At 28.2% G+C, this 15,984-nt stretch overlaps 4 protein-coding genes across 6 annotated transcripts in view; 2 read left to right on the top strand and 2 right to left on the bottom strand.

Moving 5' to 3' along the window:
* LOC119671504 (mucin-5AC-like) overlaps positions 1–15,984 on the bottom strand; it is a 531,335-nt gene that overhangs the window by 8,207 nt on the left and 507,144 nt on the right. The window lies entirely within an intron of this gene.
* Positions 452–1,356, top strand: LOC119671523 (gametocyte-specific factor 1 homolog). Of its 3 annotated transcripts, none has more exons than XM_038082201.1 (3): positions 452–696; positions 750–1,144; positions 1,223–1,356. In XM_038082201.1, exons 1-3 carry the CDS (start codon positions 529–531, stop codon positions 1,290–1,292), a joined length of 633 nt encoding a protein of 210 aa, XP_037938129.1. In that variant the 5' UTR covers positions 452–528; the 3' UTR covers positions 1,293–1,356. The 3 variants fall into 3 exon arrangements, with proteins under 3 accessions (XP_037938129.1, XP_037938128.1, XP_037938127.1); XM_038082200.1 differs by having other exon boundaries at positions 750–1,182; positions 1,261–1,345; XM_038082199.1 differs by having other exon boundaries at positions 750–1,356.
* LOC119671526 (probable 60S ribosomal protein L37-A) lies at positions 2,351–3,470 on the top strand. Its single transcript, XM_038082204.1, has 3 exons — positions 2,351–2,446; positions 2,740–2,875; positions 3,206–3,470. The coding sequence occupies exons 1-3, from the start codon at positions 2,444–2,446 to the stop codon at positions 3,346–3,348; spliced, it is 282 nt and encodes a 93-aa protein (XP_037938132.1). The 5' UTR covers positions 2,351–2,443; the 3' UTR covers positions 3,349–3,470.
* The window catches only part of LOC119673388 (nose resistant to fluoxetine protein 6-like), a 14,623-nt gene continuing 4,718 nt past the window's right edge, over positions 6,080–15,984 (bottom strand). The window contains exons 3-11 of the mRNA XM_038084651.1: positions 11,286–11,494; positions 10,648–10,724; positions 10,402–10,586; positions 10,175–10,335; positions 7,538–7,706; positions 7,285–7,478; positions 6,904–7,220; positions 6,690–6,838; positions 6,080–6,619 (exon numbers count right to left, since the gene is read on the bottom strand). Coding sequence (XP_037940579.1) covers positions 6,338–6,619; positions 6,690–6,838; positions 6,904–7,220; positions 7,285–7,478; positions 7,538–7,706; positions 10,175–10,335; positions 10,402–10,586; positions 10,648–10,724; positions 11,286–11,494 — 1,743 coding nt within the window. The 3' untranslated portion in view covers positions 6,080–6,337. The remainder of the gene's footprint in view (positions 6,620–6,689; positions 6,839–6,903; positions 7,221–7,284; positions 7,479–7,537; positions 7,707–10,174; positions 10,336–10,401; positions 10,587–10,647; positions 10,725–11,285; positions 11,495–15,984) is intronic.

Genomic DNA, 15,984 nt, shown 5'->3' with positions numbered 1-15,984 from the left:
GAATTCTATTACAATATGTCTATCAGTTAATTATCTATGTTAATTATGGATTTTTAACATCATATGTTTTATTATACTATAATAGTTGTATTAATATTTCTTTTACTAAAAATATGTAATTATAAAAACTAACTGAATTAAAATTTTGTACTATTATTACAATAAAAAATCTCAAAGATTTTTGAAACGATGCTTTTTATGGTTTTTTTTTTTAAAGCATCTGAAATTTTAAATAACAAAAAGTTTTCAAATGCAAATTTATATTAGAAACGATTTTATTATGAATGCTTTTTATTATTGTTATGTGGGTGCACTTTTCGTAATGAATTTGACATTATAAATATATGGCAGCCCTATTTGACCCGTTGACAGCAGCAAAAACAAAAAGATTTGGCGTCTCCATTATAATTTGTATTTCAACTTTATTAATTTAAAATTATAAATTCTTCAAAGATTTTTGAAACATTACAGAGTTATTTAAATTTAACATAGAATAAGTAAAATTTGTGTAAATAAAATAATTGACAAATGGACCGGGCATCAGAATATGTACTTTGTCCATATAACAGTTTGCATACTATGCCAAAAAATCGTTTGCAGCAACATTTAATTAAGTGCAAACGACAGCATCCAAATGTCGTGGTGCGTACGTGCAAATTCAACTTAACACACGTATTGAAGGAGTCTGACTATCAGGTAAATAGCTTAACTTTTTTCTTTAATCAAATTCATATGCGATTGTTATGTAGGAGCATGTACTAAATTGTCCTGATCGAAAAATAATAGCGGAATTTATGTCAGCTGGAGGAGTTGATCCTGTTGAGACAATAAAACGCTCACCCACAGAAGATGATGGTGATAATTGGGATGATTGTGATTATGAGGAATCTAATGAAGTCAATAAGTTTAAAAGTAAGCCAACGTTATTAGTACGTGCACAAGGTTATACAAAATCAGAACGAAGAAAATTTGTGGATGAAGAGTTTAAAAAAAGAAATGAATCTAAACCACCTCCTCCGCCGACTTTTAAAAACTGTAAGATCAATTCATCGATCGAATATATGCGTGATAATATGGATGAATTAGAAGCTGCAAATGTTCAATTTGACGACGTCAAGCCAGTTGTATCTATCAAACGCAGCAGATCGCGCTCGAGATCACCCCTACGTTCCGAAACTTTACATCGCGACGTCAAGCCAGTTGTATCTATCAAACGCAGCAGATCGCGCTCGAGATCACCCCTACGTTCCGAAACTTTACATCGCTCCAAGGATATTAAGAGAGAGTTTTAATTAACGTGTGCAATTTTTATTTTGTGCTGAAATTGTGTTTTAGTATATAAATCAGTTGTATAATACAAAGTTGTTTAAAAAAAAAACATAAAAAATTAGAATATACCAGTCGATATATGTTTAACATATGTAATATACATTACTCATTGTAAACAGATTTGTTTTATTTATGCACTTGAGTGGGACTTTTATAATCAGAATTCTAACACGCTTATGGAATAACTTTTGCAATAACTTGAATAAACTATTGAGGAATGTTTTTTTCATCACTTGTAATGTTAATTTGTATATTATAAGGTGATTCTAGTTCGAAATAAATAGACGTTCTTAAGTTTGGAAAAATTTCTTATTGGAAACAAGATTCCTATAAGCACACTATCTATACTTTCAGTGTTTTTACTTCATTTTTTAACATCTTTAAATGTATGTTCCAATTAGGTACGTCTGCAAAATAAGTTTATAAACATCTAATTCATTACAAATCTAAAACTTTTTTCATTTCAAAATAATTAAATCCACAAGTCACAAATACAAGAATAATTTCGAAAATTCACCGGACTTTAAGAAGTGTTTATGATAAATATTTCAAATAAGATTTGTTAAATAAAAAGCTGCTATCTTTAAATAAAAAAGAAGCAGTCAACAATATATTTTCATATATAATATTTTCAACAGTTATATGCTTTTCTTTAGAAAAGATTAGGAGTTAAACGTATTATTTCATATAATTAATAAACTTTCGATACAGTAACATGCCATTATTTGAGTTCAAGTGGGCTTTGGCCATTTGGCTGCCACTCCAATTTAACCTAACTTACACATAAAAGTATTTTATTTTAACTATTAGAAAAGATAAAATAAAATCTAAACTAAACGTAGGATAAAATAAATATGTTTGACCCAATACTCGAATGGGAATTCATTGCATAAATTGCATAAAAGTTATCTACACGCAGATATATTAAAATCATTCATAAATAAATATAGTAAAATATAGTGACAGTACGTACATATTGCATGCTGGCAACTCTATAAAAAGGTAATAGTGCTACCAATAATTTTTTGAATTCGCTTCGTTGTCTACTGTCAAATAATAGTTTTGACAGCGCGTATATACTTCTGTTCCTTTCTTTTTTCTTTCTGTCGTGAAGATGGTAGGTGAATTTTTATAAAAATCGTTTTAAATCTGTGAAATTCTTTACCATCATGAAATTATATTTATAAAAAAGTGTTACAAATTAAATTTGAATATGATTTTTTTCTGATTTGGTACATTTTTTTTGTGCACTCTCGATATTTGTAAATATAATTAGAGAGGAGCGTTGTCAGCCGCTTCTTACTATACAAAGTGTTAAATCCATATAATAAAATGTGATGGTTGATAATATTCACTTCGGCTGTATAAATAAAATACATTATTAATACTTATAAACACATATTTTTGTAGACGAAAGGTACATCAAGCTTTGGTAAACGCCATAATAAGACGCACACTTTGTGCCGTCGTTGCGGTCGTTCTTCATACCACATCCAAAAGTCAACTTGTGCACAATGTGGATATCCCGCAGCCAAGATGCGTTCATGTAAGTTTCTCATTTGGTCTCATTATTATTATTGATTATTTAAATCGGTTTAAGAATTTTTCATAATTACAAAATTATATTTATATTTTATAAATATAAAATTATTTCATACTTCAAATATTAAGAAATGAATCCATTTCTTATAAGTGGCTTAAATATCAAATTCAGACTCAAGAAAAGATCTACATAGTTTCTTTAAATAGCGTAAAAATGTAAAAAAAGATATAGCGAATTATTGTTTATATTTGAAAGTTTGTGCGTTGGTACTAATTTTAAGATTTCAATGTTATGATTTTAATTTTCAATACTAATTACATTTTTATTTTGCAGTTAACTGGTCCGTAAAGTCCAAGAGGAGAAAGACCACTGGTACCGGCCGCATGCGTCACTTGAAGATTGTTCGCAGACGTTTCCGTAACGGTTTCCGTGAAGGTACACAAGCTAAACCCAAGAAGTCTGTTCAAACTAAATAAATGTATTGATCGTTTAACGTTGAACAACTTCTAAGAGGTTTAATGTGAGTTTAAAATGCATTATTTTTTTTTGTAAAAAAATTATTAAACAAGAAAACCTAAATAAATAATTCAGGAGAAAATTTCAGTTTTTTATTATGAATGTATAGAATCAGTATCTTTATTCACTATAACTATTACTTGGCAAAAATTGTAATAATTATATAGATAATATATTAAAATAAATAGCAACATCTGTTTTCTAATAATTGCATGTAAAAAAAGGAATTTTAGAATATGCTTCTCAATATTCCAAAAATTCCTTGACCAACTAAGGAACCACCTGTCTTAGTTCAAAACAAAGTAGCAGTCAGGTTGAAAACTATTGTTTGACTAAATATTTTATTTATACCTGTTTTAAAATAATTTAAATCTAGGGCGGTATATGTATGACACCTACGCATGTTTAATTGCAAACCGTTCATAATATTCACCTGACTTGGGTTTTCCATTTTCGGAAACATGGATTTGCAGATAAACGGAAAACATTTTATAAATGTAGAAGACTAAGAACTGAACTGATATCCTAATAGACTGTCATGGTAACTCTGATGTTATTCAAAAAAATGTCATGAAATCTTGAAAGTATATTAGTTTGCAGATTTCCATCGTAGAATGTCTTTATTTAGTAAGACCTCGGTATTGCGAAGAAAATGTCCCTATTTTTACTTTTGCAGCAACCAAAATTGTAAATCCTTAAAATATTTCCACATTGCGTAGTTCACGAAACATATCTGGTACACTAGTACCCTATTTTGCATCGTGAATTGGGACTTACAAAATGCGACACAAATATAATCACATTTCTTCACATATTTAATTTGCTTCCAAAAATAATTCTTAGGAAAATATTGAATTTCAATTTTAAATAAACATATTTGCTTATATGTACATATATTTGTTTTATAAAATATAAAAAAAAAAACTAATATACATGCAATAAACATAATGTTTAAATGTTTATGTTTTAGTCTAAAACAATCGTTACAATATGTCTCTGATTTAATGGCTCTCTAGTTTCTTGAAAAAAATTGTTTCCTTTTTGTTGAACTTCAATAGATTTTCTTTGTAAATAAATTTCCTTATAACAGTTAATAGCAGTTTCTATAGCAAGTTTGGCATTACTGCTACAACTCTCGTCTGGATCGTTATCCGTAAAAATATCCATGGCTTTTGAGATAAGTTGCATAGCTTCTGATATTTGTGCAGTCTTCAGATTTTTGTCTTGTGCTTCATTATCTTGGATAGGTGTTTCGTCTTGTAATGTATATTCCACATCAATAGAAATCAGGTCTTCATTTGCCACCAATACCTCGATAATGTCATCTTCCATTCCATCAACTTCTACTATTCTAGCATGCTCAGCAAGACTTACACAAATGTTAGACACCTCATTAATTTCTGGCATATTTATCTGGATGCACTCAGGCCATATTTGTCCCCACATCCCGTTCATACATGTTTTTTTTACCTCCTTCCAGGATTGGTCTATATTTTCAATAGCCATTTGTATGGAATAATTTTTCCACAACTCCATTGACGGCTTATGGTATCCGTCTGTAGCATTAAGTAGTTGATTAAATGCTCGCCGAAGATAATAGCATTTAAAATTAGATATAACTCCTTGGACCATTTTGAATTCGATATTTGCAGTAGAACTATAAGCCTTTAATTCCGGAACTATCCAGTCTTTAAATAAAGTTGCTGTCATCCTGGGGTTCTCGGAGTGATAAACAAGTAGAGGCTTAAACTTAAAGTCGCCTTCAGCGTTTCCACCCAGAAGCAGAGTAAGTCGCTCTTTACTAATCTTAAATCCTGGGTAACGCTTCCAAAATAGTTCCGTTTCATCGACATTTAAAACTTGTTTGGGAGAGTAGCCGCCTTCATCCATTATACATTTTAAATCTTCTTTAAAGTATTTTTGCTGCTAGAATATCTGCACTAGCCGCTTCTGCTTTAAATGCGATATTATGTAAATATGCTCGCATTTTGAAAGGGCTGAACCAACCTCTGCTTGCTTCAAATTCTTCTGATTTTTGGCCACTTGTTGACGGAGCATTAGCTTTTAAGTTATGGAATATCGACAGAGCCTTATTCTGAATTAACTTTTGGCTCAATGGCATTCTTCTTTGATTTTGATTTTCAATCCAAATGGATAGAAGGGACTCTATTTTAACAATTAATGGACTTCTATTTTTTGTAACTTGTTTGGCCTGCAAAAGTGTGGCAGCTTTTCCATAGTCTTTTATCTTGTCCGCAATCGCGATTACAAATTGTTCTCACAGTAGTTGGAGCTAAACCTAGAATTCTCCCAATGTCTACAGGTTTTTCTCCAAGTTTAAAACGTTTTATAATGCCTAACTTTTGTTCCAAGGAAATTTGTTTACCTTTCCACTTCACTACTCTAATGTAAACTGACTTCTTTTAAGTAAAGCCCTAATAAGAAATAAAATGGTAGTCCCCTCTTTACGCATGTATGAGGAAATGACGCAAATCGAAACACTACCGATGCAATTCGAAGCCAATTCGATGCAATTCGAATTCGAACACAAATCAGGGTGACGAAAATCGGGGTATTAGTGCATTAATAAAAAAATTTGTTTATTTTAAGATTGTTTATTCGATTTTGTTTGTATAAATTAATATGTGATAATATATAAATATCTTTTCATTGTGAAATAAAATTTAAATTCTCTTTAATTACTTAACATAAATAGGAAAATATAAAAAAATATACAAAAGCATGAAGTGTCAAAGAAGATTAAATCCATTTCGAAAGATATTTTGCAAAATATATACTAGCCTAGTTGTGGTATACAATGGAGGGTAGAGGAGGAGGCAGACTCTTACAGACTAACTTGCACTAATTTCTTTATAAACTAAGGGCTAACTTAAGAATAAAATTTAAATTATTTTACAAGAGTATTTAACCTAAGAAATCAACTACCAACTAATCAGCGTGCTCGTGCTTTGACGCTAGCGCTGATGCCGACGTCGGCGTTGAATTCAGCGTAGACGCTTGCGCTGGAGTCGACGTCGTTAGTACTTGTGCATTGTTTGAGTTCAAATCACAGTTTTGACTTGTTTCAGTTGAAGTTGCGGGTCTGACTTGTGCTTTGGTTGTTGGGGAACGCTTCAGTAGCAGTTTTTTTATGTTTTGGAAGGGCGCATCAAATAAGATAGTCAACGCCACAGACGCCAGGAATATGGAAATAAATTCATTTGTGTCAAGCTAAAAATAAATAATAATTAAAAATATTTCCATAATTACTGGAGAAAAATATAGTTCAAAATGAGCTTACAATTATTGAAACAAAATTGTAGTAGTGATGTATATGACGGCGTCTGCCCACATTAAAAAAGAATACTGGAAATTGTGTAAGGTAGATGGCATATGAAAGCTTAGTAGATACCTGGAAACCACTCCAGGACAACATATTTGTGAGTTTATCTAAAAAATATAATTTAAATAAATTTAAAAAATCCAGTTTTTATGTGTCCAGTTTTGTCACTTACTTGTATGACCATTGTGCGACACAAATACAATCCAAGAGAAAAATATACACCAGGCTATAGGCGCAAAGGCGGCATAGATTGCTGCATGTGTGGAATTGTATGTATAGTCAATATGACCCATAGGTGCTGGACCCAACACTGATGCTAACACACATAAAGTGGCTACAATCCAACCGACACGTAGCTGCGTTTTTGTAAGTGTGACATTTTTGAATTTACGTAAGGCATAACCCAATAAAATGCCCATAATATAGACTGTTGAACGATGTGGTGGGAAAGAATACATATAGTCAGCAGTACGGAAGAGACGTTGTATGCTAAAATTATAACAGAGTTCAAGTTGAATTCTTGTAATTAATACAACTATCTCAAATAACTTACTTGGTGCCAAAGTATATGTAGTTAGACAATTGATTTACAATGGTTGTGTAATAACGTGCACCGGTACCAATAGCACCCAATAATATTAAAGTAATAAGGCCCTTTCGTGGCCATTTCCATAAACCAAGTATCATAAGTGGTGCAACCGCAAATAATTCTGTATCGATACCGAGATGATGTGTGTGTGTTAAGCACTGAAATGTAGATTTTCTTCGTGAAGCTATTTAAATAGAGAAATTTTTGGCTTATTTACCATTTCACTGAAACCAAAATAGTTATGTATAAAAAGCAAGTTGCGCCACCAGTTTTTCTTGCATATATCTGCATGATGTCCAACAACCAGATTCCACTGAGGTCCTGAACCCCACATTGGCAAAATGTAAGTACAGAAAAGTATTAAGGCAGCGAGTGGTGGCACGATTCTGTAATAATAATCAATAAATCATTAAGAAGTATCCATTTCATATATGCTGACTTTTTTTTAATTAGCTTTATTATAAATGAGTATTGGGCTATCAGTCAGATTTTGTAATTTGGTTTAATAAAAAATTTTTCTTATTATTTTACTTATTTAATATTTATTTCCGACGTTTCGGTTTTTTAAAACCATCATCAGGGAAAAAATTTTAAAACAACTGAATAGAATAAAATTTTTATATAAAAAATATTTTTGACAAATGTTTTAAATAATTACAACGGAGAAAATACAATCAGTTTATCTTAAGAATGATTTTTCTAGCAATGCACAGTAAACAACAGAAATATTTTCTATATCTCACCATTGGGTCAAAAGATAAAATCCTTGAATTTCTACAATTATTAAATTCATTTCACAATCGCATACAATAAAAATTTTATTCTATTCAGTTGTTTTAAAATTTTTTCCCTGATGATGGTTTTAAAAAACCGAAACGTCGGAAATAAATATTAAATAAGTAAAATAATAAGAAAAATTTTTTATTAAAAGAGATATATACAAACAAATTAATGGATGTGCTATGGGCTCAAATATTTCACCTACCATCGCCAACATTGTTACAAATGAAATCTTTGATGTGACAATTCCCAAATTATCATTTAAACCTAGAATTGTTTTAAAATATGTTGACGATATTTTCACCATTGGATCAAAAGATAAAATCCTTGAATTTCTACAATTATTAAATTCATTTCACAATCGCATACAATTCACTGTTGAACATGAATTTAATGGAAAACTTCCCTACCTAGATTTATTAATATCTAAGAAAAATAATCGAGAACTAGCAATTGACTGGTACCAGAAAGATGTATTCTCAGGTAAAATTCTTAACTATTTATCACACCACCCACGACAACAAAAAATGAATGTGATTTACAACCTTTTTTTCCGCATTTTTTCTATAAGTGACAAAGAATTTTACGTTACTAACATTAATAAAGCTTTCAACATTTTGTCTGATAATAACTATCCTCGCAAAATGATTGTTAGTCAACTACATCGAGTACGTCAACATTTTCAACTTTCAAGAACTAATCACCATGAGCAGAGTATACAAATTCCTATGATTAGAAGATCGATGATATATATAAATGACCTATCAGTTAAAATTGCTAAGATTATCGAAAGGAAAGTAGACAATTTAAGAATATCCTTTAAACCATTTGCACAAATTCAATCAACTATATATACCAAACTGAAAGATCGTATTGAAACGAACAACATTATTAATTGCATCTATGAAATTCCATGCACTGGAACTGATAATAATGGTCAAAAATGTGAACTCTGCTATATTGGCCAAACAAAAAATCAATTACATAAAAGAATAAGTCAACATAAAAATAGTCTAAAACAAATTAATCCGGATAAACAATCAGCTTTAGTCTCACACTTTCTTGATGTAAATCATTACCCAGATTTTACTTCAGTGAAAGTCATTGATACTGAACCTTCCTTGTCTCGACGTCTTACCCTAGAGTCCTTACATATAATGACTAAACCCACATATAATTTGCGGCGAGATATAGAAAATATTTCTGTTGTTTACTGTGCATTGCTAGAAAAAATCATTCTTAAGATAAACTGATTGTATTTTCTCCGTTGTAATTATTTAAAACATTTGTCAAAAATATTTTTTATATAAAAATTTTATTCTATTCAGTTGTTTTAAAATTTTTTCCCTGATGATGGTTTTAAAAAACCGAAACGTCGGAAATAAATATTAAATAAGTAAAATAATAAGAAAAATTTTTTATTAAACCAAATTACAAAATCTGACTGATAGCCCAATACTCATTTATAATAAAGCTAATTAAGAAGTATGTATATTTTATTGAAGCGTTTAAGAATTTATTAAAGATCATATAATGTACTTATATATATATCATTAGTTCAGTAAATTTCACCGTATAAACGGGGTCGGCTTTATTTTGTTAGAATTTTAACGTTAGCAAAAACAGTGAAACGACATAGAGTAAGAGTCTATATCTATCTATATTTGATAGATCAATAAAAAGAAAAGAAAATAAACCCTAATATCTCACTCAATTATAACTATCGGATAAAAGATAATCTTGACTTTAACAACCACGATTTTGTATTTTCAACACATTTTGAAATCTATCATTTATAACTTTTATTACACCCGTGGCTCCACCACTGTACTTGAGACCAATTTAAGAGTAGGTAACGATCTATATTATATATTCTAGATTTCTGCAAATAAAAAAATTTCAGGGCAGATAAATTGTACACCTAATTAGGAATTATATTGAATGTTTTCGAAATTTATATAGTTTGAATGACCCACGAGATGATATCGACGATCCCTAGGGGATCCACTTATGCCTATTGGCCAACTATAATGTTATAACTTCCATATACAATTTTTTCGGAGTTGTTACGTACCGCATTAATCGGCTGATATATTCATTTTTTAGGCGTATTGGTTGTCCTTTATTTAAACGACCGAATAATGAGTAAGCAGTTAACATGCCACTAAATAATAAAAATGGATCGGTGTAAAGGGATGCAGCGCGACCAATGACCGTCCATGGTCGACCCAAACTCTACAAATAAAAATATTAATGTTTTAAGAAAATAGTTATGAAAATAGTTGATTTTCCTTGTTATACCTCAGACATGTCAGTACGATTGTTGTAAGGATTGAAGAACATGGCCATTGATTTGTGTGAGAATAATAACATAGCCGCATTAAGGAAACGTATGCCATGTACAGCTTGTATGTCATCGGGAGATGAGCTTGTTTTAAATAGCCAACGTAAATTCTTGTCCAATGAAAATGCAGTAAACCATTCATCTGGAAAATATTTTTTTAAGTCAAATGTTTTTGTATCTTTTAAAACTGAATTAAATCTTACTCTGTTTTTGATTTTTTGTGCAGCGTTCGTAAATTGTTGACAATGCAGCTATAGACAGTATGATAAGGAAGAAACGCCTATATGAATATAAGTTAAAAATATATTTTAATAAAATTTATTTTTAATTTATGTACATATACTTGTGTGTATATGTGAATATAACAAATGTATATAATTATTTTTTTGTTTATATGTGCAATTAATTTATTATTATTATGAGCATTATGAGGTATTATGAGCAAAAGTGATAGGGGGCTGGTAGGTGCATATTATATATAGATAGATATAATAGATAAATTTAGATATAAATCTTTAAAATCGCTTTAAATTGGTTACAATAAAAATATCAACTATTTATGCCTCAAAGAAAGATTATTATGCTAATTGTTTAATTGAATATATAAAAAAAATATTATTTATTAAATTTATTATTGAATTTACATATTTTTTGCATTCGCCCACTCGAATACTGAAAAACTGTTGTTTATGTCAAATGAGCATAAGCTTAAAGTAGTGGTTATGAAATATTATATGATTTATTAAATATTTTACAATAAAATTATTTAAATAATCTACTGTTTGTTTTCCTTATACGTCATTCTCATATTGCATAAAGTATTCTAAAGCATTCTACTTACACAGCTACGGTAGTGTTACGATCCCAAGGTTTATTGTGGTTTGATTGACACATTTTGGGTTCTACGCGCACTTGAAACGATATGCCGGTAGATTCGGTCATGTTATTTAGATATTCCTTAACACTGTATTCTACGTCTTTGTAGGTACATGAGGACGGTACACAAATGCCCCAATTTACTAATGAGTAACGTGGTACACGATGTCCAGGCTGAAAAGATATATAGAACACGTTTTTCACTATATTAATTTTTTTGAAAAATAAGATATCTTGAAAGAGTTAAAATATATTATATATTTTTTGTGAGTAGCATGGTGTCTATTAAACCGATAGGTAATATAGAACATATTGAAATTAAAGTTCATGGTTAAATATGTTTATAAATAATTTAAATAGAATATAGAATATATATACTATATATACTATATATATTATGGATTATAGAATTATGTATTATATAGATATTATAGAATATAGATATATATATATTCTATAAACATTTTTTTAGTGATGTTTCGTGTTTTTAGTGCATTTGTTTTTTTTTTCTTAGCTTTGATTGAGACATCGTGCAGTTTGGTAGCACTAATTCTAATTATTTTCTATTCTATGTGTGATTTTTTAAATCTTTTAATAACGCTAGCTGGGCTTTGTATTTTTTATATTAATGTATGTACAAATAGGTCTCTAAACCAAATTGAACCTTAATAGGCGTTAATTTAATAATTTGTATAAATTGCAATCAATGCAACCGTACAATAATATACACACACATATGCAGTGTAATTTTTTTAATACATAATTAATTACTTTGTATTGAGTAGAGCCAAAAAATACTTGAAATATTTGATTTATTCATTTTTTATTATTATATATCGAAGTAAATATATACTGTATCTTTTGTATAGATTTGAAATAATCAAAAAAATATATTTTTCAGATAATACTCTTATCATATGTAATGATTGCGGTCTCAATAGAATTATAATAAGTGATAGGCACTATTATATTTACTCTTTGAAAGCTACAAATTAGATTTTAAAGTGAATATCACACAAATAAAATTTTATAAAAAGTTCCATTATGTTAAAGTTATTCGATTAACAATAAATTTATTTGAAAATTTATTAATTTAAATAATAAAAACATCAAAGTATAAAAAATTTAAAAAATGTAGTTCATTGCTGCAGTTTTTGATGCATTCACAAAATCAACTTAAACATCTGCATTTGGTCTGCTCTTGACCTAATTTTGAATAAACTCTCAAGTCAAAACGTCATTACTAAAAAAATTTGAATATATCTTTTATTTACATTTAACTGGTTTTTTGAATATGAAATGAAGTCAATCTTTGTAAAAAATTACAAGAAAAAAGAGTGCATTGAACTTTGCTTCAGCTTTTTCGGTTTGATGTTTGAATTTTGAAGACAAATTAATTTTTTATATTTTTAATGTTTAAACAAAAAATAGTGGAAATATCAATAATAAATTAACATAATATAAAACAGATTAATGCACTTTATTAACATTTTTAGTGAATGTTTTTTCTCACACTAATAAAGTTCAAGTTCAATGAAAAATTATTGAATAAAATTGATTAAATTATTAATAATATTAACTGGTATTAAAAAAAAATTGTTTAGTCATATTAATTATAAATATATTAAATTATAATATATGTATACAAAGAAAATAATTTTTTTAATTTTTTAGGGCTATTTTTTATGAGCCTTTAGGAATATTTATTACTTACTCCTTCAAGAATCTAAGATTAAATATTGGCGTTTTTATAGATGACTTAATACTCTAATTGTATTTTTAAAATTATTTCTCATTATTTTCTTTAAAAAATTGTAAATCACAGAATATGTATTGTGTAAGGTTCATGCTCCGCGCAGAATTAAACCCATAAAACGCAAGTCTTTGTAGTACTCACGGTTTGCTTAAGATTCCCTATTTCTACAGTTCAGCTCAAGCAGTTCTTTCGGTCTGGATACTAAACTGATTTTTGAAATCATTCTGTTGCATATAAAGCTCAATAAAAATTTAAAGTGCATTAGGTTAGGTTAGGTTATACTGGCGATCCCTAGCGGATCAACTTAGGCTCATTGGCCCATTGTGTTACCGTATATATAGTAAAAACTCAGGTAAAGTGCATTAACTGGATAACGTTTTAAATAGTATAATCGACAGGTGCCAAAAAGCTGTAGTGCCTGCCATTGCCGTCAATTAAGCTTGCGACATAACTGATAAGTAGTCTTTAGGTTGAGTATGAATAAGTCCTGGAAGACTTGTAAACAGTTAGGTGGAAGGCTTTTAATCGTAAGTATATATATTTTTTTTAAAGCAGTTGAGGTTTTACATTTTACAAGTATGTGGAAGTGGAATATAACGAATTGAAAGATTCATTTGGCAATGTGAGTTAAGACAGTTAAATAGTACATCTTCGTTAGGAGGAGTGTATACAAAGATTTAATTAAAAAAATCCATTATATCTAGAATAAATAGTCCGATATATTTTAGATGGAGTTTGAAGCCAAAAATAATGCTTTTGTGTACGCTACTATTCATTGTTGATTGAAAAATTTGAGAAGTTTCTCAACAATAGTTTCGGCTGTTAGTCTTCAGATATATATATCACTCTTTATAATGATAAAAGATTTCAGTCAAATAGTATATCTTCCCTTATATTTAATTTCATTATATATGTTTTTAGTTCACTAGAGCATATTATATATAAAATGACATATAATATAAATTATATTTTTCTATAAATTATTTAAAATCAATTTCATTTAAATTTCATTCTTGAATTGGTAAAAATTAAAAAAAAATAATGAAACAAAATGCTTAACACAAATTAAATACATTTTATACACAAAAAATAGATAAAAAAAATTTATCACTTTTAACATAATTAACATAATTTTTTGTTCTATTTTATTTTAAGTTCAATAAACTTTTTCGCAACAATATTTATTTTTTAAGATTTTATTATGCTAATTTGGATAGAAAAAAACAAAATTTGTAGAAATTTTTTGATTCTATTTGTATATTATTTGTATCTTTAAGAAGCAATTCTCAAAGATCGAAAAATTCAATGCGTAAGAAAAGTTCTAATAAACATACAAAAAAAAAAAATTAAATAGAACTCGTTTTAAATATTTACAAATTTACAAATATATATCTTAAATATATACAAAATTAAAATTTGCAAAACTGCGAAGATTTCTATATTAAATATTGCCAAAACCTTATTAAAAACCAAATAACAAGTCTTGAAATGATTTTGCAAAAATCTTTGGACTCAACTATCTATTTCATAGATTTTTTATTTTATTATTTTGCCAAAATAATTAAAAATTATTATAAGCATGACTGCGATAAAAAAGTTTTTTAAATTAATTTTAAAAAATGATTAAAAAACATAAGTCTAATTAATTAATTTTCATTACATATTATTAATTATTTTAATGACAAAATAAGACAGACGTAATTATTTACGTTATTAACTACGCTGTTAACATAACGAATTTTATATAAGTACAAATAAAGTATAAGTATAAATAAATAAATATAAATAAATATATAAATAAGTATATAAAAATAAAGATATAAATAGTAAAAATTCTTTTTTCATTTAAATTAGCTTGGCTTAACTCAAAACCGTACTATATTGTTCTGGTGTTTCTTGGTCATTCACCCTTGTCTCTTCTACTCTACTTCCCATTCTCATATTTTTATTATTATTTTTGAAAATTATTATTGTATTAGCTAATTTTCGTTGCTTTGACTTTCCTTCGACTTAATTTATTTTATGCATTTAATTAAATTAATTATTAATTGCATTACTAATAATAATTAAATTATATTTTTTCACATTATTTTCTACTCTAGGAAACAATTTCTGCTATTTCTGAATAATTTAAAGATATATCTTTTTATAGCTCACAACATAAATCAAATGCTTGTGAAAATTAGCATAAAAAAGAAACTTCACAGTTTCAATTTTTTTATTCTTGCATTTTTAAACTAATCTTCTATAAGTAAAGTCTATAAAAATTGCTTACATTTTTAGAATATTTAATTTAAATAATGTAATTTGAATTCTAATTAACAACTAGAAACGCCTTACGAATCGTGTTAGTGACCGCCTAATGGCACTCAATAATTTCATTCAAATATCTGATAATAATTATTTCATGTATTTATTTCAGTATATATAGTTAACATCAGGTTAACATCATTTTCAGCATGACTAAGTTCGGATCGTGAGTTTGCAACATTATCAGTTAACGAACAATAAATCAATTGTTTCAACAACAATTATAGCATTTGTATCTCATACTAAAATACTAAAGATGCTTTTGAAATGCCGCTCATATTTATGATCCATAAAATTCAGTGCAATTGTGATGTAAAAATTAAATTTAAATATTTCTCAACTTTAATGTTTCTAACATTGTTAATTTAATTATAATTTATGAAGATAAAAGAAAATTCTGTTCAAGAGAGTCTGTCTCATAAACGGATATCTGTCTTAACTGAGCAATGTTGTTAGTTCTCTGATTTTTTTTTATACCGGCTTTAGCTCATTAGTTAGTTTTACTTACTAGTTACTAGTTAGTTTTGTTTTCATAGTGAAGAGTATTTTAATATACTTAAATACTTAATATAGACTTCAATGCATACTCACGTCGTTA

Source organism: Teleopsis dalmanni, chromosome 1 (assembly GCF_002237135.1).
Source record: "Teleopsis dalmanni isolate 2A chromosome 1, ASM223713v2, whole genome shotgun sequence".
Lineage (NCBI taxonomy): Eukaryota > Metazoa > Arthropoda > Insecta > Diptera > Diopsidae > Teleopsis > Teleopsis dalmanni.
This window is presented reverse-complemented; position numbering and strand designations above follow the sequence as displayed.